Source organism: Mobula hypostoma, chromosome 26, assembly GCF_963921235.1.
Source record: "Mobula hypostoma chromosome 26, sMobHyp1.1, whole genome shotgun sequence".
Classification (NCBI taxonomy): Eukaryota; Metazoa; Chordata; class Chondrichthyes; order Myliobatiformes; family Myliobatidae; genus Mobula; species Mobula hypostoma.
In genome coordinates, this window is record NC_086122.1 from 4,611,048 (window position 1) to 4,634,488 (window position 23,441).

At 44.5% G+C, this 23,441-nt stretch overlaps 1 protein-coding gene across 2 annotated transcripts; it reads right to left on the reverse strand.

Moving 5' to 3' along the window:
- Positions 1–5,701: 5,701 nt before the first annotated feature.
- Positions 5,702–14,446, reverse strand: LOC134338297 (mucosal pentraxin-like). Of its 2 annotated transcripts, none has more exons than XM_063034049.1 (3): positions 14,382–14,446; positions 14,199–14,274; positions 5,702–7,096 (listed from the first exon to the last, which is right to left on the reverse strand). In XM_063034049.1, the coding sequence occupies exons 2-3, from the start codon at positions 14,260–14,262 to the stop codon at positions 6,480–6,482; spliced, it is 681 nt and encodes a 226-aa protein (XP_062890119.1). In that variant the 5' UTR covers positions 14,263–14,274; positions 14,382–14,446; the 3' UTR covers positions 5,702–6,479. The 2 variants fall into 2 exon arrangements, with proteins under 2 accessions (XP_062890119.1, XP_062890118.1); XM_063034048.1 differs by having other exon boundaries at positions 14,352–14,436.
- Between the last annotated feature and the right edge of the window lie 8,995 nt (positions 14,447–23,441).

Sequence of the window (23,441 nt, forward strand, 5' to 3'; positions counted from 1 at the left end):
AGCGGCCTGGAGGGTGGGGGCCACTGCACCACCCAGCCTGTGACGACTCAGTCTAACACACCATCATCAGTGTGCTCGGCGCTGTTTTCCCAATTCCGGTAAGTGATACTACACTGTACATACATTATTTCTACTTTATATAGGCTGTGTATTTTTATGTGTTATTTGGTAGATTTGGCAGCTTCATAGTTTAAAGGTTTCCGGAGAGCGCATTTATGCCAACAGCGCTTGCGTGAGATTTTCGCTACGGAGATCTGTACAGGCAATCGTTATAGAGAAGTACTGTATTTCTACTTTATATAGGCTGTGTATTTATCATATCATTCCGGCTTTTACTATATGTTACATATTTTACTATATGTTTTATGTGTTATTTGGCATGATTTGGTAGGTTATTTTTGGGTCTGCGAACGCTCACAAAATTTTCCCATGTAAATAAATGGTAATTGCTTCTTCGCTTTACGATATTTCGGCTTACGAACCATCTCATAGGAACGCTCTACCTTCGGATGGCGGGGGAAACCTGTATGTCATAACTGGGCATGAAGAGATGGCGTATCCACAAAGAGTTGAAGCGACATGCACGCACGCACAAACCCTCCAAGAGATGGGCTGGCAAACAAACCTGTTTTATTACTACGGATTAGTTTCTTTCGTTGCTCATTTTTCCACACTAACACATTCTTGAAACAGCTGGAGAAGGATGAAATGGAGCTACAAGATTGTCGGTCGCAGTGCTATGACAACACTGCTGTGATGGCTGGACACAGAGGTGATGTTCATCAAAGAATAAGTGAGAAAAACAACCTGGCAGTGTTAGTGAATTGCGACAACCACTCACTCAGCTTGGTGGGTGTACATGCAGCCAAGCAGGATACAATGATGGTCACGATTTTTGGAACCATCGAAGCTCTCTACGTAAACACAAAATACTCCGCAGATGCTGGGATCATGCATGAAGCTCTCTACGTGTTTTTCTCTCGTTCAACACAGCGCTGGGAAAATCTCAAAAATGCCGTGCCTGTGGTTGTTGAGTCGGAGTCCGAAACCAGGTGGAGTGCAAGGACAGAAGTAGTGAAGCCCTTCAACAAGTACCTTGAGGAGATACTTCAACTTCACCAGGACAATGATAGACAATGAAAACGACACCAGTGAAACAAAAAGTGACGCAAGGCAGCTGTATAACTGCAGGTTAAGTTACGATTTTCTGATCTTGCTAGGATTTTGGAACAACGTACTCATTTGCATTGATTGTATTCAAAAGAGGCTGCAGGATCCTAGCATGAACTTCTACGATGCTGCCCTGGATTTGAAAGCCCTCTGAGATCATTTTTATGATGAAAGAGAAGTGTTGGTCAATGAGTCACTCGAAGAAGGAGTCGGTCTCTGTCAAGAATGGAATATTGAAGTTGAAAGATGTCAGAGATGAAAGAAACGAATGGCTGATGAGAACTCGAGAGACGCTGGGTTAACAGCTAAGGAGGAAATGGAAAGAGTCATGAAGGGAACGCTCGATCATCTTCACAGAGAAATGTATGAAAGGTTCACTCCTTTGCATGACACTGACACCAAGTTTGGGTTCCTTCTCGATGTCGAGGGACTGTGCTACAGCGCCGACAGTAACGACCTAAAGAAGAAGTGCAAAAATTTGGGAAAATTGTACAGCTCTGATGTTGATGGACAGCAGCTATATGAAGAAATTTTGGATTGCAGAATGTTGCTATCAAGGCGGATCAACATGAAAATATCAAGACCTGAAGAGCTTCTTGAATTTATTGTTCAATATGGAGATGAGAGCATTTTCCCCAATCTTCGAATTGCTATTCAGATAATGCTAACCACCACAGTTTCCATCTCCAGATGTGAAAGATCATTCAGCAAGTTAAAACTAATACTTTCGTATTTGAGAACCTCCATGGGTCAAGGCAGACTCTGTGATCTTGCTCTGCTGAGTGTAGAAAGAGAAGAAGCTGAAAAAAACTGACTTTGATCACATCATACACCAATTTGTATCAGTGAAAGCAAGGAAGGTGCAGTTATAATTTTCAGTGCCATCATTTGTTAATTAAAAGATTAATGAGCTTAACTTGTATTTTTGAGCTGATATTATGGTAAGGTTATCTAAAAGATGGGTGTCAGATGTTTGGACAGGGGTGCAATTTCAGTGCTTGCCATAGGCGCTATTTTCCGTAGATACGCCCCTGAATTTGCACTTATTTGGTGTATGTGAGCCCCTGATGCAACAGTAACACAATTTGTTCAGACAGGCTGGTTCCTGTTTCGACTTTGCAACTTTGATAATGCTCACTTTCATTCCTGACTGCAACTCAGCTGTGTCTCTGTCTGCGGTTTCCAGCGCATTGAAATCTCCAGTTGACCACAACAGAGCCCGTCTCCCGGCAAGCCAACACTGGGGGGTGGGTCAGCACCGATTCCAGCCTGGACACTGTCTCTGGGTGAGTGCACCGGCCCCGGCCGAGACCACGGCTCAAGACCCAGTCATCCCATATTAAACATAAGGAGCACTTAGAATATCAGCCAGATGAAACCGCTAAAAATATTATGTATATAGTGCAGATCCTTCAGTCCATTGAAATCTCCAGTCGACCACAATAGAGCTTGTCTTCTGCTGAGAAAATGCTGTGGAGTGTTGGGGGCAAACCAACTCCAGCCCTGATTCTGTGCCACACTCTGCACCCTCCCCCCACCCCCCCACCCGCCGCAGTGGAGCACACAGGCTCGGACGTCTCTCTACTGGTGGCTGCAAAACAGGCAACTCCACGGCTCGAGGCCCTGAGACCATTGAGTGCCAACAGAAACTGCAGTCAACCACGACAGAGTTTGTCTTCTGCCGAGCGAAGCACCGGGAGGGCAGCACCGACTCCGTCCTGGACGCCGCACCACACCGCCCCCTGGTGGAGCACACTAGCTTCGACGGCTCTCACCCCTCTCCTGGCGGCTGCTGACAGGCAACGCCTCGTCCTCACTACGACCGAGGCCGTGCAGCCTCCCTGCCATCCACTCCTGCCCTCAAAATAGATCAGCAAATCAAACTTGCAGCCTACCAGATTAACAATGTCCAAAAGGATCATGCGATTACAGGAAAAGCGACCATGATGGCCACTCACTATTGGACCGAAAGCCTCCATCAACTCAGGCAGCAGCACGATGTGGAGCTCTTTCATTTTCTCCGCCAATGAGCAACTCGCTGATATCAAGTCACTGAATATCCCTTGGAGTACAGTTAAGTCAATCATCAAGAAATGGAAAGAAGGCTTGTGGGAGATTCTGAAGTCAGCTGGAATTAGTTTCTACGGTCTGATTAAATCAAAATTGAGCTATTTAGCTATTAGAATAAACACTATGTTTGTCATAAGCCAAAAACTGCACATCATCAAAAGCACACCATCCTTACCGTGAAGTATTGTGGTGGTTGCATCATCCTGTGGGGACGCTTCACTGCAGCAGGCCCTGGAAGGCTTGTGAAGGTAGAGGGTAAAAGGAATGCAGCAAAGTACAGGGAAATCCTGGAGGAAAACCTGATTCAGTCAACAGGAGACTGCGACATGAGAGATTTGTTTTCCAACTCCAAGCGCAAAGCCAAGGCTACACAGGAATGGCTTAAAAACAATGAAGTCAATGTCCTGGAGTGGCCAAGTCAGAGTCCAGATGCAATTGAGAATTTGTGGCTGGACTTGAAAAGGGCTGTTCACTCATGACCCCCATGTAATCTGACAAAGTTTGAGCAGTTTTATGAAGGAGAATGGGAAAAATTGCAGTGTCTGGATATGCAAAGCTGATGGAGAGCTATCCACACAGACTCAAGGCTATAAATGATGCCAAAGGAGCTTCTACTAAATACTGACTTGAAAGGGGTGCAATCAACTATTTTGTGTTTTACATTTGCAATTAATTTATATCACTTTGTAGAGGTTTGTTTTCACTTTGACACAAGAGGTTTTTTTTCTGTTGATCAGCATAAAATTAAATCCACTGAGGTTCATTATTGTAAAATAATGAAACATGAAAACTTTCAGAGGGAGGGTGAATACTTTCTCTCGACACTGTATGTTTACGTAGGACAGTAGCAGCTTCTGTTGACCCTGTAGAAGTTGTTGTGAACTAACATGCCACCATCTTACCAGAACATTTTCACATTATATGTTAATGATTTGGATGATGGAATGCATGGATTTATGTCCAAGATTTGGATGAAACAAATATCGGTGGAGGGGCAGGTAGTGTTGAGGAAGCAGAGTGTCTACAGAGGCCCTTGGATAGATGAGGAGAATGGGCAAAGAAGTGGCAGATGGAATACAGTGTAAGGAAGTGGATGGTCAGGCATTTTGGTAGAAGGAATGAAGGTGCAGACTATTTTTTAAATGGAGAGAAAATCCAGACATCAGAGGTGTAAAGGGACTTGGGAGTCCTTGTGTAGGATTCCTTAAAAGTTTACTTGCAGGTTGAGCTGGTAATAAGGAAGACAAGTACAAGTTAGTGTTAATTTCGAGAGGACTAGAATATAAAAGCATGGACAATCATGATGGATATTCATTTTCCAGGAGTCAGGAAGCTTATTGCTGACCTCAGCTGTCCAACACAGTGGCATGACCTCTCCAAAGGGTCAGAGTGTTGGTGACAAAGGTGAACTTCTAAGAAATATTCTTTGGTCAGCTTTTTGTTGAAAGCAAGAACTAGTCTTCAGTTCCCAATTTAAACTGGAAGCAGTAATCAGTCAGACGTTAAAAACACAGCTTTGCAAACAAAAGTGTTACAGAAGGGCTGCTCACCCACAGAGGGGAGCTGCTGCTGAGAGATGGGAGGGGGGATCCATCACTCAGCAGTGGGTATTGACAGCTGGACCTCACCGCAGAGAATAGACAGGGAAGTAAGCTAGTCCTTGGAGAATAAGTTGGTACAGTATAGCCTCTGATAGTGAGAATACCTGTAAATACCTATATTGGATAGGACATGAAATCTTATTTTGAGTTTATGGCTTTGTGGATAATGAACCCAATTCCATCACTGGATGTAATACTGAGGCTTTATAAGGCATTGGTCAGATCACACTTGGAATATGGTGAACAGTTTTGGCCTCTTATGTAAGAAAGGATGTGCTGGTATTGGAGAGGGTCCAGAGGAGGTTCATGAGAATGATCCCAGTAATGAAAGGGTTAATGTACAATGAGTGTTTGATGCTCTGGGCCTGTACTGACTGGAGTTTAGAATGAGGGGGAATCTGATGGAAATGTATTAAATATTGAAAGGCCATGATAGAGTGGATGTGGAGAGGATGTTTCCTGGAGATGGGGAGTCTAGGAGCAGAGGGCGTAGCCTCCAAATAAAAGGACAAAGATGAGGAGGAATTTCTTCAGAGTGTGGTGAATCTGTGGAATTCGTTGCTACACACGGCTGTGGAGGCCAAGTCATTGGATATTATTAAAGCTTGGATTGATAGGTTCTTGATTAGTAAGGGCATCAAAGCTTATGGGGAGCCGACAGGAGAGTGGGGTTGAGAGGGTTAATAAATCAGCCATAATGAAGCAGGTCTGATGGGCTGAATAGACTAATTCTGCTGTTATGTCTAATGGTCTTTTGTGTTGATTTAATGATGGGAACGGAGAGTGAGCTGAGCTTTCACTGAAGACCATACACAGACACACACACAGTAATTACCACACACAAGATCATTTTTGTTTTGATGTTAATTTACTAAACTGAAAAACAGCAGTGTTACAGTTCAATCCCAGTCACCTGAGGCACAGTACAGTCTGTGAGCTTTCCAAAGCTTGGTGTAACAAACAATGTGAGAGAGAGAGAGACAGAGAGAGGGGCAATAATAATTCCCATCAGCACAAACAAAGTCAATGGCAGGATCACCTTCCACCACAGGGATTTCCCCACAGTCTATGTCTGCCCATCACCATCACCACCCCTGCCCCAGACACTTCATTGTCTGCCTGTGTGTGTCAGGGTGAGGGCAGAAAATGTCCCTGACACTGCTCTGTGCTGCTGTACCTTTTAACTGGGATGAACTATTCCCAGTGGGATCTGAGGAAGGGTCCAGCAGAATGGATGAGGAGAGGTGTCTGGTTAAAGAGGGAGGGCTCGTCTGTCCTGAGTAGTTGTTGTAATTTCCTTGTGTTAAGTGAGACTCAGTGAGTGGGATAGTACTCTGGAGTTTACATCTGCTGACCCCTGTAAACATCCTTCATAGCTCTCTGCCCCCATCCATCTCCCAACGTGTGACAGAGAATGACCGAGATTCTTCTGCACTGAATCTGAGGCCATTCCCCAGTCAGTGAGGGTTGATGAGCAACTGGAAGGACTCACTGAGTGGTCCCTTACCCAGACATTAACAGCCCTTTATTCCAGAATCAACTTCACTATATCTACTGATCATCTGACTTAGAGAGAAAAGATCACAATGAAAGGTCATATTCAGTAAGAACAGTTTTATCCTTTTTGTAGCCAAGACATTAAGATATACAGTCATTACTGTCTTTGATCGTCACCATCCCTCCTGATTCATGGGAAGTTTTTCCCCAGTTGATGATGTTCCCTCCGGTACATAACCATCCCTCATTTGCTATCTGAATCTCACTGGTGTCAAGCACAGAATCCCACATGTTAACATCAGTTATCTCCCCAACAAAGGACTCAGATTTGACAAAACCTCCTCCAACACTGTCCTGCTCCTGGCCAAGAATAAACTGACCAGAACCTTTCACAACCCAACCCTTTCTACCAATCTTCTGTAAAGAGCGTTTCCCATTTACCCAGATGGTAACCAAACCCTCTTTAGATTCCCAGGTTACACAGATGTGTCTCAGCAAGGCATCCATTTTTGGAAGGGAAAACTCTGCGATATTTCTGTATAAATAGAGGGCGATGTGTCCATTAGCACTGTACCAAATCATCAGTTCATTGGCACTCCTTGACGTTGCATAGGAGAACAAACCGTAATCGCGGGTCAATTCAGAGGCTGCCCTGAGGCAGACAGTAAAGGCAGTCAATTCGGTGAAATGCGACGGGGAAAGTCTGACATAGCTGTTGCTTGTTTCCTTTTCAAATATCAGCGATTTCCCTTTCAGGCCTGTAAAACATGAAGAGTTAGATGTGGTTAAGTCACAGTTTGAAGTGTCACCAACGGTCTGTGTTTGTGAGGTGAGACACTGCAGTAACTGGTGACCAGTATTCAGGAAGAACACATCCCTTTGCTCAGAGCAGGAGTTTGTGATATGGACTTCGTTGGAGTTTGTGGCCAGAGTAGACATAAGTAAATCCGCAGATGCTAGAAATCTTGAGCAACACACAGAAAATGTTGGAGGAACTCAGCAGGTCAGGCAGTATTTTGACCTGAAGGAAGGTCTCAGCCAGAAATGTTCATTTCCCTCCATAGATGCTGCCTGACCTGTTCAGTTTCTCTGGAATTTTGTGTATGATAGACAATGTGCTGGACTCCCCTTTAGGGAATCACAAAGGTACGGAATTATGTGAATATACTACAGGCGCAACTAATCGAGTTTAAGCAAGAGCCAGTTTTCAGTTCTTTATATAAATTGCAAGCAGTAATTGATTTGAAGTCAAAAGGACAGCAACAGTACTGTCTATAGGGCACACACTGCGTCCCACAGCAGGGGGCTGGTTACACAAGGGATATAGTTTGCAAAGTGGAGTGACCATGAGATGTTCTTGTCTGCATCAACCAAACAGAAGACAATGGAGGGATGTGAATTGGTTTTCATCAAGCCGGCCAACACTCTTTAAGCTATTTTGCACCATTCCGACTGTTCAACACCATCATCCCCTCAGTACCAATCAACAATCAGCTTGAGGTCAGACAACAGCCAGCCCAGAATGTTGCCAACCCCTGCCAGCCATTTACACTGATCACTACAATCCATAAACCCTTCACCCCGGGGAGAAGCAGAGCATTGGGTCTGAGCTGTCCTCACTTTCATAGGACATAGAACAGTCCAGCTCTGGACAGGCCATTCAGCGCACATTGTTGTGCTGATCTTGGTTATGATTCATGCGAAATGTTCCCCTCCTGTTAGACCTTCTTCCCTTATTAGATCCCTGTCTCCAGCCATGGCCTGAGAGGACATCATCTCCTTTACCCCTCTGTCTTTTCCAGCAGATCCTAGCTAGTTGTCCCGGTCATTAGCACACAAGGCCAGTTCTCCATCACAATCCTGAACAGTTGTCCCTGGAACATAAAATGCTCACAGTCCTGGACGTCACTGGTGTTTTTTTCAGGGGTCTGTCCCATTAGCACCCAAGTCCTAATTGGCTTTCTATGTCAGGGATTATCTGGAATTATGAATTTATGTGGATATTGCAGATATTAATTCCAGATAGAAACAGTCTTGAGTTCTTAATATCAATTGCAAGCAGTAATCAGTCTGGAGTTAAAAGGACAGGTTTGCAAACAGCATTGTCTACAAAGCACAGGTTTCTGGCCACAGCAGGGAGGCTGGATGCTAAGAAATGTGGTTTGCAAAGTGAACTGACCATGAGACATTGTCATCTGCATCATGAAAACGTAAAACAATGGTGTTATCTTCACCTGTCTGCATCAAACCAGGCAACATTATTATTTGAATGTGAATTTGAATTTATTTACATCTTACATCTGTCCCACAATGTGAGGGAGTTAAAATCTCTGTGTTATGACTCTGTTGCAATATACAGACATGTGAATATTTAAGTCTACTGGCTTGTAGCAAAAAGCTGTCCTGTAGTCTATTGGTCCTGGCGTTCATGCTGTGATACCATTTGCCAGACGGAAGCAGCTGCAACAGTTTATGGTTGGAGTGACTGGTGTCCCGAATGATCTTCCAGGCCTTCTTTATGCACCTGCTGCTGTAAATGTCCTCAATAGAGGGACATTCACGACCACCGATGATGTGGGCTGTCTGTACCACTCTCTGCAGTGCCCAGCCATCAAGGTTGGTGCAGTTCCCGTATCAGGCAGTGATACAGCCAGTCAGGATGCTCTCAATGGGACCCTGCAGAAGGTCTTGAGGATTTGGGGGCTCATGCTGACCTTCTTCAGTCGCCTGAGTGGAAGAGACGCTGCTGTGCTTTTGGATACTGAGGGAGAGGTTGTTGTCTTGGCACCACTGTGTTAGGGTGTTAACCTCTCCTCTGTAGGCTGTCTCATTACCGCGAGAAATAAGGTCAATAAGTGTCGTGTCATCTGCAAATTTGATCAGCAGATTGGAGCTGTGTGTGGCAGGACAGTCGTGGGTGTAAGGGGAGTAGAGGAGGGGACTCAGGACACAATACCAGGGGCACCTGTGTTGAGGGTCAGAGGGGCAGAGGTGAGGGAGCCCATCCTTACCACCTGTTGGCGATCTGATAGGAAGTCCAGGATCCAGCTGCACAAGACTGGTTGAGCTTCCTGTCAAGTCTGTAGAGAATTACAGTGTTGAATGCTGAAATGTAGTCTAGGAACAAAATTGTAATGTATGCATCCCTCTTCTCCAGGTGAGTGAGGACGGTGTGTAGTGGTGAGGCTATGGCGTCATTGATAGACCGGTTCCATCACTAGGTGAATTGTAGGGGGTCCAGTGTGGGTGGTTACATGCTGCGAATGTAGTCTTTAACCATTTAGTAACAATTTATTATTATTATCATCACATTATTTTGCACCATTGTGACTGAGCTCAAGATGGTAGACCAGACTGATGGTGTCACTTAGCACATCAAACGCGACATAGCTGATCAATCAATATTTGGTGTAGCTGTGTACAGAGACAGCCCTTGGCAACATTCATTTTGGGTGTCTGGGATCTCTGTCCCCAGAAGTTGTTACACCATCCATGTGAATTAATTTGTCCCAGCAGTGATATTTGAACATTCAGGGGAGTCTCCCACTGTAATACACAATTCAAATGAGTCATTGTCACCCCAAAATATTGAAGTAAACAATGTCATTGTAACTACTGAAATTGTATTGAATCATGAGCTGTTACCTTTGATCTTAAGGGTATAAAAGGTGATGTACATTGAGCCTGAGAGACCCCAGAGGGGATCTGCAGAAGAGTGCCTGCTTGTTGTGATGAACACAGACCTTCAGACCACCAGTTTTAGTGTTTTCCAGTGACTCAGGTCACAGTCACAACAGTACACATGGATGAGACTCCCCACAGCTTCCATAAAGCCATGGCACACACTTTGGGGAAGTCAGTCTGGCACCTGACACAGTAAAACCTTAGATGATGTACTGATCACCTTAGGGGATGAAGGAGGTCACTCAGGGATGACAGTCAGGTGTTGTAGAAATACTGCGGAGCAGGGGTTTCAGATCAGCTCTCATAGGCTCACATTGGCACAGAATTTCACAGAGGATGAATGAATTACCAGAGAACAGATGTTCAACAATCAACTGTATGCCCCATCCCGTCAGTGTTAGGGGAGTGAGGAAGATAATGGAGCTATTTAATTAGAACTGTAATTTCATACCGGGGTTATTAGACCCAGTGGCTCTCTTACAGGTTTTAATCAAAGAGGGGAATCCCCGTCTGGAGGAAGTAATGTGGGGCTGGGTGAGGAGGGGGCATTTAAAGAGTTGAAAAAGCTGTGGTCTCTGCGCCTGGTTTAGGGTGATCAGATGTGGCCTGCCACATTCTCCTTTACTACAGAAGGATGGAGTGTATTACGATGCTATAGAGGTGTGCGTTGCCGGGGACACGAGAAAACCAGTGCCATATTAGTCAACAGAAGGGACCCCTGCTGTTGGAGTTCCCCACTACACAGCAGCTTTAGGTTCTGCGGTGCAGGTTAGCGAGCCTGTAGTGATAGTGGGACAGCTCATTCTGTAAACTCCTCACACCACCTGTAGACCTGAACACAGGGAGGTTGAGAGGTCATTCAAGTAGAGGCCACCCCAAACCACTCAGTGGACAGAATCAAAAGGACTGTCATAACTGTCTGTTGAAATAACCCAGTTGGTGTCTTTTGTCCACATAGTAACCCCTGGCAGTCATACTCAAATGTCCTATCGTTACACAGAGACTGAATGGGTGAAGATAATGTCATGTATACAGTTAGAGTGAGTTTTTGGGTAGATGATTCATTTACACGTAAATGACTCTGGTCACCAGTCTTGTTTGACAAAGTACTGTGGATTGAGTTCATAACAATGCATTTCCTAAAAGCTGTGAATACTGGATGCTGCTGACGCCTCTGGGATGAAGTTTACAGGCAATTTCGAAGACAACATTATCTATACTTCAAAGATATGAATTGTCCTCTATGTTAGCAGGTAAAATGCCAAATAAATGTATTCTGGTTTAACTTGAATTCTTGAAGGTTGTGGATACCAGCCTAGACATGTGGGCGTCAGGAGGAAAGGATGAAGTCAGAAGGTGTGATGTTTTGTATGAAGCTTCAAAAGAAAGCATTGTCTATGTATTGTCTATACTTTGAAAATAGGCATTGCCTTTTGTGTTTAGCAAATAAATATCGAGCCCACATTGGGCTAGCAGACCTTTCCATCTTCACCCCTATGATGCCTGCTGTACCTTGTTGTGTCGAATACAGAAGCTGCTTTGTATCTACCAGTAACTCAGTCTCTCCAGTGATTTCATCCACACTACAACATATACCACAGAAGTTTTGAAGTTTTTGGAGTGTTCTCCCCAATTATCCTTTGATAGCCTGGGATGGAAACAGGCATCATCAGGAGTAGCAGTGGGAGCAGATTGCATCTGATGGTGCAATAGGGAGCTGAGTTTAGAACTGAACATGATATTGAAGGGAACACAACAGGGGTGGTCTCTAATTGCATGGATGTAAGGACCTCAGAGGGGTGTATGAGGTGTCCAGGGAGGGGTAGCACTTCTGGTGAAGGGGCTTGTCACACCAGCTCACTCTCCTTTGGCCCCACCGCACACTCGGTTCACAACTGTGGCACCAAGTAGCTCTTTGCCTGCTACAGCAGCAACTCTCCGTACACCACTTCGACAGGCAGGTAAACCAGGAGAGAGTGGCCAGCAGGAACCCCTTCCACTGGGAATGACTCTGACCCAGTGATGGTGGAGGAAGCCTAAAGGGGACTGTGGGGTCTTGGAGCTGAGGGTGCTCACATGTATTCACTTCCCTTCTCCTTCCGGGTGGCAGAGTCACTTGTAAACTGATAAATTAGCTTACTGTTGTCACATGTACTGAGGGTCACTGTGTTTCATACCGTCCTGACATAACAATTCATCAGTTCAGTATATTGAGCTAGAACAAGGTCAAACACTAACACAATGCAGAATAAAGTATAACAGTTCCAGAGAGAGTGCAGTACAGGTAACAATAAGGCATACAAGGGTCACGATGACGGACATTGTAAAGTCAGGAGTCTGTTTTATTATAGTAGGGAACTGTTTGATAGTCTTATCACAGCGGGATAGAAGCTGTCCTTGAGCCTGGTGGTATGTGCTCCTGGGCTTTTATATCTTCTGCCTGATGGGAGAGGGGAGAAGAGAGAATGTCTGGGGTGGGAGAGGTCTTTACTTTTACTGCCTGCTTTACTGAGGCAGCAAGAAGTGTAGACACTCCGTGTCACTTTGTGTGATGGACATTGAGGTTTCCACCCAGAGCCCAACCCGTCTCCTCATTGCATCCAGTGCTCGTCCAATGCTCTGCAGACTGCATTCAATGCAACTCCCCACCCTGTGTCGTTGGCAAACTGGCTCATTTGTCCTTCCCTCTGATCAGATCAGATGTCAACAAGTGCAGTGAATAGTTACAGACCAACATAATCCTTGCACAAAACCACTCGTTACTCCCATCGATGAGCTACACCTGATCATTATCCCCACTCCGTTCCTGTCACGAGGGCAGTTTCCAGATCAGACCAATGAATTCTGTCCAGTTCCATGAGGTTTGACTGTAGCTGACAGTCTGTCATGAGGGAATAAACTCCAACATGGTGTCACTTTAAAACATCCAATTGAGGTCATGAGCCATGACTGACTCTATCCAAATCCATGTTGGATCAGCAGAACATTCTGTCACAATGGGTGACGGGTAAAGACTGGGGCAAACTGATCCATCATTCCCAGCTGTCCCATTAGAAAGGATGTGGAAACTTCAGAGAAAGTGCAGAAGAGGTTAATCTGGATGTTGCCTGAGTTGGAAACTATTCAGCATGAGGAGGGGTTAAAGAAACTTGGATTATTTTCATTGGAGTTTCAGAGGCTGAGGAGGTTCCTGAGAAGTCAGTCAAATCAAGAGAGGCATAGATAGTGTAGATACTCAGAGTCTTTTATGCAAGGTTTAGATGTCAAATACTAAAGAGCCAAGGTTTAATGTAAGAGGCAGAAAGCTTATAGATTTGTGAGATAGATTTTCTTCTTACACAGACCATAAGATACCAGGAATGCACTGTGAGGGGAGTTAGTGGAAACACACACAATAGCAAAGCTGAGAGGCATTTGGAGCGACACATCAACAGGCAGGGAGTCGAGGCAAACACATCCTACACAGGCAGATGTGATCAGTTTAGATCAGCCGTCGATCTGATGAAGGGCCGATTACTGCACTGTACTGTTCAATGTACAATCCATTCATCAACCTGAAGAAACAGGTTCTGACCAGAAGGCTTGAAGACAATTAAGTGACTGTTTCAGCATTTGATCAAGGTACAACACGTCTTGTCCCAGTTGACCTGACCCGTCGCCTCTTCCTACTCTCACCTTCCTAACCAGCAAAAACCAGACATTCTTTACTACTGGGAATAACTTTAAAAAGATCCCAATAATTTCAGTGTAATGAAGAACAACAACCTCTGGGAGTTGATCATTCACTGTAGTTACCATTTTTCATTTCCTACAGCTAATGATTTCATGCAGAACCCTGGTTCACACCCAGCAAGAGTTTGAAATGTGTGTGTCCCATTCCTGTAGTAACTAACCAGCTGGGGGAGAACCTGGAATCTCAGGACACAAGATGAGGTCAGATGCCTCAGTGCAGACTGGGAATGGAATCTGGGATCTGCTGCCCCACATAGGGAGAAGCCTGGAGAATGGGGTTGAGAGGGATAATAAATCAGCCATGATGGACTGGCAGAGCAGAATGGATGTGCTGAATGGTTTAATTCTGCTCCTATGTCTCGGGATCCTCAGTACCACTGTGCTAAGATGCACCTTGAATGGTGTTTGCACACAGGAATATTTCATATCAGAACAAGTACATACCTGCACTGTCAGATTCCGGCAGGTAAATGCAGACCATGAACACAATGGGGATGAAGTAATTCATCCTGTCTCCAGCCTGTTAAAACAAAGCAATCCCAATTAACTCCCATTCGTGTGTGTCAGCAACACCGAGATAGTCCCTCTGGTACTCACTGTGATCCGTCTCCAACAGGCCAGCCTCACCTCAGGTGCATCCAGTACCCTGGGCACAAACGGCTGCAATTTATATTCTGCTGAGCTCGGTCAATCAATTGTAGGAAGGAACTGAGGGGTGGAGCAAACTCGTCTGCCGTTCAATACTCAGAGAACTGTCACTGGCCTCAGTGTTTACATCAGCACTTTGTACAGTCAGCACCTGAGAATGAGGGAGGTGATGAATTTCATGCTGAGTCTTGCCAGGCCTTGGATCTTCCAGAACAAACATGAATCATGGACCAGCAAAGACCTACAGTATTTTGCCCAGAGAAGGAAGCAGTCACAGTCTGTACTTCGCATGCTGTGAAGCCCAAGAATAAAAAAGCCTACAAAAAGTCATAGATACAGCCTCACAATCACAGGAAAAGCTCTCCCCACTCTGAACACATCTACACGGATTGCTGCCAAAAATAAAGCAACATCCATCATCACAGACCCCATCATCCAGGCCATGCTCTCTTCTTAATGCTGCCATCGTAAAGGAGGTACAGGAGCCCTGATTCTGTGGAATTCCTGTGGAGGCCAAGTCTTTATGTATATTTAAGGCAGAGGTTGAAAGATTCTTGATTGGTCAGGGCGTGAAGGGATACAAGGAGAAGGCAGGAGATTGGGGCTGAGAGAAAAATTGGATCAGCCATGATGAAACGGTGGAGCAGACTGGATGGGACAAATGGCCGAATTCTGCTCTTGTATCTTGTGCCCTTATTGTCTAATATTAATTAAGGAAACTTTCATGAACACATTTGACAAACTCTATCCCATCCTGCCTTTTTACAGTATGGGATTCTCAGTCAATAGTGGAAATTTAAAATCACCTAACACAACCTTGTTTCTTGAAGCTGTGAGATCTCTTTACAAATTTGCTGCTCTAAATCATGTGGACAATTGGGTGACCTATAATATTACCCCAGTCACATTTCTTATTCCTCAGTTCCACACACAGAGCCTCAGTAGATGAGCTGCCCAGCCAATCCTGTCTGATCACTGCTGTGACAGACATTTTCCCGAACTAATGATGCCATCCCTCTCCCTTTATACCCTCCCACTCTACCACGTCCAAAACAACGGAAACACTCCTGGAACATTGAGCTGCCAATCCTATCCCTCCCGCAACCATGTCTCACTAATGGCTGCAAGGTCATAATTCCACGCTCAACTGCCTTTCCTACCATACACTTTCTATTAAAATAGATGCAACTCGGGACATTATTCCCCCATGCTGAACGTTTTGACTTCTTTCCCCACAATCAATCCACTATCTACCCCAGCTCTCTGGTTCCCTTCCCACAGCAACTCGTTTAAACCCCCTGGAGCAGCAGTAGAAACCTTCCCACAAGGATATTAGTCTCCCTCCAGTACAGACAACTGTCTTGTCTGTACAGATCCCACCTTCCCTGAGAGAGCCAAATGATCCCTAAATATGAAGTCTTTTGTCCTGTACAATCTCCTTAGCCATATGTTAAACTGAATTATCTTCCCCATTTATCAACCCCATCCTCCTACATTTCCTCGTAACATTTAATCCGTATGCCAATCAAGATCCTAAAGACAACACCTCCACAGCCCTCTGTGGCAACAAATTCTGCAGATTCTCATCCTTATCTGTGGCAGAACAAGATTTTCAACAACTCAGTGTAAATATTCAGCCTAGGATTACCTGTTCTGAGATAGACCGTCAATAGTCCAAAAATAATCCCTTACACCCCGGGGGTTCATGGTTTATATAACCAGATTAAAATCACACATGACTTCAGTAGACTTGTTACCTGTATTTTCACTCTGAGAAGTCAAATTCAGATAAGACATTTACAGTTAATGGTACGACGGCAAGACATGGTCCATAGTCCTGAAAGTGGCCACGTAGATGATAAAGACACAGGATATGGGACCTATAGCATAGGAAACAGGACTGTACAGCACAGGAGCAGGAGCAGGCCCTTCTGTCCACAACATCTATGCTGACCACGATGTTGAATTGGTATCTGTCTGCACATGGTCGACATCCTTCTTGTTCATATGCCAATCTAAACACCATAGACAGAGGAGCAGAATTAGGCCATCAGCCCATCGAGTCTGCTCCACTATTAGATCATGGCTAACTTGTTATCCCTTTTGACCCCTTGTTATCCAATCTGCTTGTATCACCTTCCATGGCAGCACATTCTGGAAACCTACAACACAATGTCAAACAAAATCTTTCCTTTTAATCTCCTTTCACCTTTCACATTCCAGCCTTAAACCTATGCCCCCCAGTATCTGGCATTTCTACCTTTGAAAACGACTGATCACATATCCTGTTCATGGTTCACAAAATCTTACACAGTTCCATCAGTGTCCTTCTGAAGCTCCAGAGGAAATAACGTGGGTTTGTCCAGCCTCTACTTATAGCTAACAGTCCCATATCCTCCCGAACCATGCTAGCAAACCTACCTGCAAGGATATTGCTCCCCCTCGAGTTCAGGTGTACATCCAATCTGTACAGGTCCCACCTTCCCCAGGAGAGATCCACTGATCTAAAAATCTAAAACCCTGCTCCCTGCACCAACTCCTCAGCCACGCATTCAATTGCCATCTCTTCCAATTCTTACCGTCTCTGTCACGTAGCACTGGCAGCAATCCTGAGAACGTCACCCTTGAGGTCCTGTTCTTCTTGAGGTCCTGTTTTTCAACTTGGCCTGCCTTGTCCTTCTTCCACGCTGGAAGATGTTAATCCAGAATTTGGGCCAGCTGGCCTTCAAATGCCCCCCACATCAGATGTGAACACCTACTCCCAATCTACTCTCCGCAGCTTCTGTCTAACACCACTGTAATCACCTTTCCCCAATTCACCATAGAGTTGGGTGTTAAACAGCACCTGGAATAGTGTGTGCAGTTCTGGTCACCACAGTATTGGAAGAACATGGTTGCACCAGAGAGAATGCATAAGGAAGTCACCAGGGTGTTGCCCTGGATTTGGACAACCTTAGTTATGGGGAGAAATTGGATGCCCTGGGCTTGTTTCTCCTGGAGCAGAGGGGAGACATGATAAAATAATACAAGGGGTGATTGTTAAGTTTGTGGCCTGAGGTAGAAGGAGTCAATTTTAGAAAACCTAGCACATTTATTTTTCAACATTTACACACTTAGTCAGTGGTCGTGTAGCATACAGATCCCTTCTTTGTAGAAGTGGTCCACAGCAGGGGTGATTGATAAGTTTGTGGCTGAAGGTAGAAGGAGATGAGTTATACTGCCCTCGTTACATGCCCATGCAGTTCAACTCTTTGAGTGGTTATGCAGAAAGTTTGAAGTTAAGAACTCATCTCCTTCTACCATCGGCCACGAACTTATCAATCACCCCTCGTCTATAAAATAGTAAGAGGCACAGGTACAGAAGGAAGTCAAAATTTTTTTTCCTGTGGTAGGGTTATCAAAAAAAAGGTGCAGGTTTAAGGTGAGAGGAAGAAGTTTCAAAGAGCAGTTGAGATGGAAATTGTTCAAAACACAGTGAATGTTTGATATCTGGAAATCTCTGCCAGAGAAAATGGATCAGTCAGATGCAATCACTACTTTTAGGAAACGTTCAGACAGACACTTGAATAGTCAAGATTTAGAAGGATAAAGACCTAATAATGGTAAATTGGATGTGTAGATGAGAAAAAAAGGTTTATTGTACAACTCTATGTCCTCTGCCATCCCTGATATTACCAATTCTATTTGGAGACCTACGGATGACTCACATTTTCCATACCTTGGTGTTTCATAGCTGCACTCAAATTGGCTCAGAGGATCAATGTAATTTCTCATTATCGTTGCCTTCAGCTGTTACTGAAAATATTACCCTTCCTTTTCCATTTCAAGAAGAATATAAGAGCATAAGTCTGAGGAGCAGAATTAGGCCATTTGGCCATTCGAGTGCTCCGCCATTCAATCATGGCTGATCCTTTTTTTCCCTCCTCCGCAACCCCAGTTCCCGACCTTCTACCCGTAATATTTGATGCCATGTCCAATCAAGAACCGATCAATCTCTGCCTGAAATACAGCGATCTGGCCTCCACAGCTGCATGTGGCAACAAATTCCACAAATTCACCACCCTCTGGCTAAAGAAATTTCTCCACATCTGTTTTGAAAGGGCGCCCCTCTATCCTGAGGCTGTGCCCTCTTGTCCTTGACTCCCCCACCATGGGAAACATCCTTTCCACATCTACTCTGTCTAGGTCTTTCAACATTTGAAAAGTTTAAATGCACCACGCCCCCCCCCCCCCCGCCGCATCCTTCAGAATTCCAGCGAGTACAGACCCAGAGCCATCAAAAGTTCCTCGTCTGATAACCTTTTCATTCCTGGAATCATTCTTGTGAACTTCCTCTGGACCCTCTCCAATGCCAGCACATCTTTTCTAAGATGAGGGGCCCAAAACTGTTCACAATACTCAAGGTGAGGCCTCACCAGTGCCTTATAAAGCCTCAGTATCACATCCCTGCTCTTGTATTCTGGACCTCTTGGAAATGAATGCTAACATTCCATTTGCCTTCCTCAACGCCTACTCAACCTGCAAGTTAACCATAAGGATATTCTGCACAAGGACTCCTAAATCCCTTTGCATATCAGACGTTTTGATTTTCTCCCCATTTAGAAAATAGTCCTCACATTTATTTCTACTATCAAAGTGCATGACCATGCATTTTCCAACATTGTATTTCATTTTCCACTTTCTTGTCCATTCTCCTAATCTGTCAAAGTCCTTCTGCATCCTACCTGTTTCCTCAACACTAACTTCATATCATCTGCAAACTTGACAACAAAGCCATCTATTCCATAATCTAAATAGTTTATATACAGCATTAAAAAAGTGGTCCCAACACCCCAGCAGAACACTACTGGTCACTGGCAGCCAACCAGACATGGATCCTTTTATTCCCGCTCACTGCCTGCTACCAATCAGCCAATGCTCTAACCATTTTAGTAACTTTGCTGTAATATCATGGACTCTTAACTTGGTAAGCAGCCTCATGTATGGCAGCACATCAAAGGCCTTCTGAAAGTCCAAATATACAACATCCACTGCATCCCCTTCATCTATCCTACTTGTAATCTCCTCAAAGAATTCCAGCAGGTTCGTCAGGCATGATTTTCCCTTAAGGAAACCATGCTGACTTTGTACTATCTTGTCCTGTGTCAACAAGTAATCCACCATCTCATCCTTAACAATTGACTCTAACATCTTCCCAATCACTGAGGTCAGGCTAACTGGTCTATAATTTCCTTTCCGCTGCCTTCCTCCTTTCCTAAATAGTGGAGTGACATTCGCAATTTCCCAGTCCTCTGGCATCATGTCAGAATCCAATGATTTTTGAAAGATCATTTCTAGTGCCGCCACAATCTCTTACTCTATCTCGTTCAGAACCCTAGGGAGCAGCTACAGCACAGCAGTAAAAATCTTCGCCAGGGCATTACACCTGTAACTTCACACCTGTGTTCACGGATCAATACACAAAATGCTGGAGGAACAAGGCACATCAGGCAGCATCCGTGGAGAATCAATCAACATTTCTGACCAAAAACCTTCTTCAGGACTGGAAAGGAAGGGGGAAGATGCCCATTCCTCTTCTCTCCTGCCTATCACCACCCCCTGCTGCTCCTTCTTCTTCCCTTTCTCCAATGGTCCACTCTCCTCTCCCATCAGATTCCTTCCTCTTTAGCCATTGACTTTTCCCACACACCTTGTTTCACCTGTCACCTTCTACCTATCCAACGTCCACTCTGCCCACCAGTTTATTCTGGTATCTTCCAGTCCCGAAGAAGGGTCAACGTCAACTCTTTGTTCTTTCCATAGATGCTGCCTGGCCTGCTGAGTTCCTCCAGTACTTTGTGTGTGTTGCTTTGAATTGCCAACATCTGCAGAATTTCTTGTGTTTATCATCTATACAACTCCTGGTCCAATAATACTAATTTAAAACTCTCACCCTGGTTTTCATATTCCTCCATTGTTGTGCCCATCTTTTTCTGAGAAACTGCATCTCCAATTTTCTGTCAGTGGACTCCAGAATATCCCCAATAATTTCAAAGGCCAAACAGTTGCATCATCAGCATCTGTACCTCCAGGTGTCAAAGCTTTCTCAGGAATTGCTCTCAAAATGTCAGCTTCCAAACATCCTTCAAAATTTACAAACTTCTGATAACAGTGCAGTATCTCATATCAAAATCTGTTTGAGTTTAGAAACTATATGGACATTTGTTTCCTGTCAAAAAAGGCCAAACAGACAAACAATCAATCACACTGTTAAGTTCATCGATGACTCGACGCTGCTTGGGGCTCATAAACAACAATGAGACCGCCTAGAGAGCTCGAGGCCTGGTGACAGGCTGACAGCCATTTCCTCGTTGTTAACAACACAAAGGAGATGGTTATCAACTTCAGGAGAACCCACATCACGCACATCCCTCTTTGCATCAGTTTTACATTCCTGGGCGTGCACATCTCTCAAATCCTTTCATGGACACATCGTCCACGTTGAAAAAGCTCAGCATTGCCTTTCCTTTCAGAGGAGGCTGAAAACGGCTGGACTGTGCACATCATACTCCCAGCCTTCTACAGATGTGTAATTGAGAGCATCCTAATACGCTGCTCCACTGTGTGGTAGGGAAACTGCACTGCGGCAGACAGGGAGTTTAAACAGCCCAACACATCACGGACACCAGCCTACCCACCATCAGGGATATATAACGTGTCAGAAAAAGGCCATCCCACCCAACCTGTTATGGTCTGTTTGTCCTATTTCTGTCAGGGAAGAGGCTACAAACATCCACGCCAGGACCACTGAACTCAAAAAGTTACTTCCCCAAACCGTCACGCTAATCAATACCTCCACCCCACCACCACTCCATCCATATCAGTCACTCCTCTCCAGACCCTCAGCACCCTCCCCCTCCAGCACTACCGCATTACCCTTACACTCCACACCTCATATCTACACTGACAGTCACTGTCCTACTGTGTTCACCTGTCCTGCTACTACCCAGAAGAGCTCCACTTGCCAAGAGTCACTTTGTCACGTTATCATTTCTTGTCAGAGTCACCTGACGTACAGATATTGCTGAACCTCGTGTCACTTTATGTACAATCAGTCTGTGTATATAAGATAATGCTATGTATTTCAGGCCTCACTCAGTTACTGCTGCAGCATTTTATATGATTGGTTTTATATTTATATTTCATGTGTTTTTCATGCTACATTGGATCTGGAGTAACAAATCATTTTGCTCTCCCTTACACTTGGCTGCTGAAGTGGAATCCTGAACCTCGGCCGTCACCTTGTTTGTGATGATGTCCTAAACCTGTAATACACACATTACCCATATCGACAGATGTAAAGTACCCATTAAGCTCATCTGCCATTTCTTTGTCCCCCATTACTACCCCACCAGCATCATTTTCCGGAGGTCCAATATCAACTCCCACTTCCCTCTTCCTCTTCATGTAACTGAAAAATACTTTTTGTGTCCTGCTTTATATTATTGGCTAGTCTGCCCTCATATTTCATCTTTTCCCTTCTTATAGCTTTTTAGTTGCCTTTTGTTGTATTTTAGTCTTCTCAATCATCAAACTTCATCTCACTTTTGCTACCTTATATGCCTCTTCCTTGGCTTTTACACAGTTCTTAAATTCTTTTTCAGCCACGGTTGCCTACCCTTGCCATTTGAGAACTTCTTCCACTAGGACATATCTACCTTGTTCCTTGTGAACTATTCCCAGAAACTTCAGTATCTATGCTCTGCTATCATCCCCACCAGTATCCTCCTCCAGTCAACCTGAACAAGTTCCTCTCTCATGCCTCTGTAATTCCCTTCATTCCATTGCGATATTGATACATGTGACTTAAGCTTCTCCCTCTCAAATTGAAGTATGAATTCAATCATATTATGATCACTGTCTCCGAAGGGTTACTTTACATTAAGCTCCCAAATGAGATTTGGGTTATTACGCAACACCCAATCTAAGATAACCTTTCTCTGAGTACGCTCAAGCACAATCTGCTCTAAAAAGTCATCTTGTAGGCATTGCACAAATTCCCTCTCCTATGATTCAGCACCAACCTGATTTTCCCAATCCCCTCGCATATTGAAGTCCTCCATTACAATTGTGATATTACCCTTATTAGATGCCTTTTCCAGCAACCTTTTGCAATTTTAACCCCACATTTTGGCTACTATTTGGAGGCCTATTTATGATTCTCGTTATGGTTCTTTTACCCTTACAGTTTCTCAACTCACCCACAAAGATTTGACATTCTCTGACCCTGCAGCAGCTCTTTCTAGAGATGTAATTCCATCTCTTACCAAGAAAAGCACACCACCCAAGAATATTCCAAGAATGAACTAAATACACTTGAAAATGTCATACCTATTGTTTTACAAAGTCTCCAGTTATTTCTGCTGCTGAGTAGGAGGAGTGAGAAACAAGGAACTCAGCAGTCAAATTCAGTGTGGTTAAGCATGTTTTACAAACAATGGATTGTGTCAGCTTCAATCAATTTGGAAATTTACACTCACCCTGTTCCTCCACCTTTATCTCTTCCATAAGTATCTGAAAAACAGCCAAGGGCAGACAGGTGTAATTGATACATAACTCCTCTCTTGAAGAGGAAACACAAGCTCTCACAAAATGTGCCAAATGTTTCTCTGCTGAATATGTTATGTATCTGAAACATTGAATTTCACACGTGTTCAAAAATGACGTATTTCCTGTTAGAGCATGCTCGGCCCCATGGTTTGTTCCTCCTGCAGCATGTGGGAAATCAGAGATACCTCCAATGTCCCTGATGACTATGTGTGCAGGAAATGTGTCCAGCTGCAGCTTCTGGCAGACAGTATTGAGCAGCTGGAGCTGCGATTGGATTCATACTGGAGCATCCGCGATGCTGAGACAGTCGTGAATAGCACATTCAGTGAGTTGGCCACACCGCAGGTAAAGGCTACACAGGCAGAAAGGGAATGGGTGGCCACTAGACAGTGTAGCAGTAGGCAGGTAGTGCAGGAGTCCCCTGAGGTCATCTCCGTCCTAAACAGATTT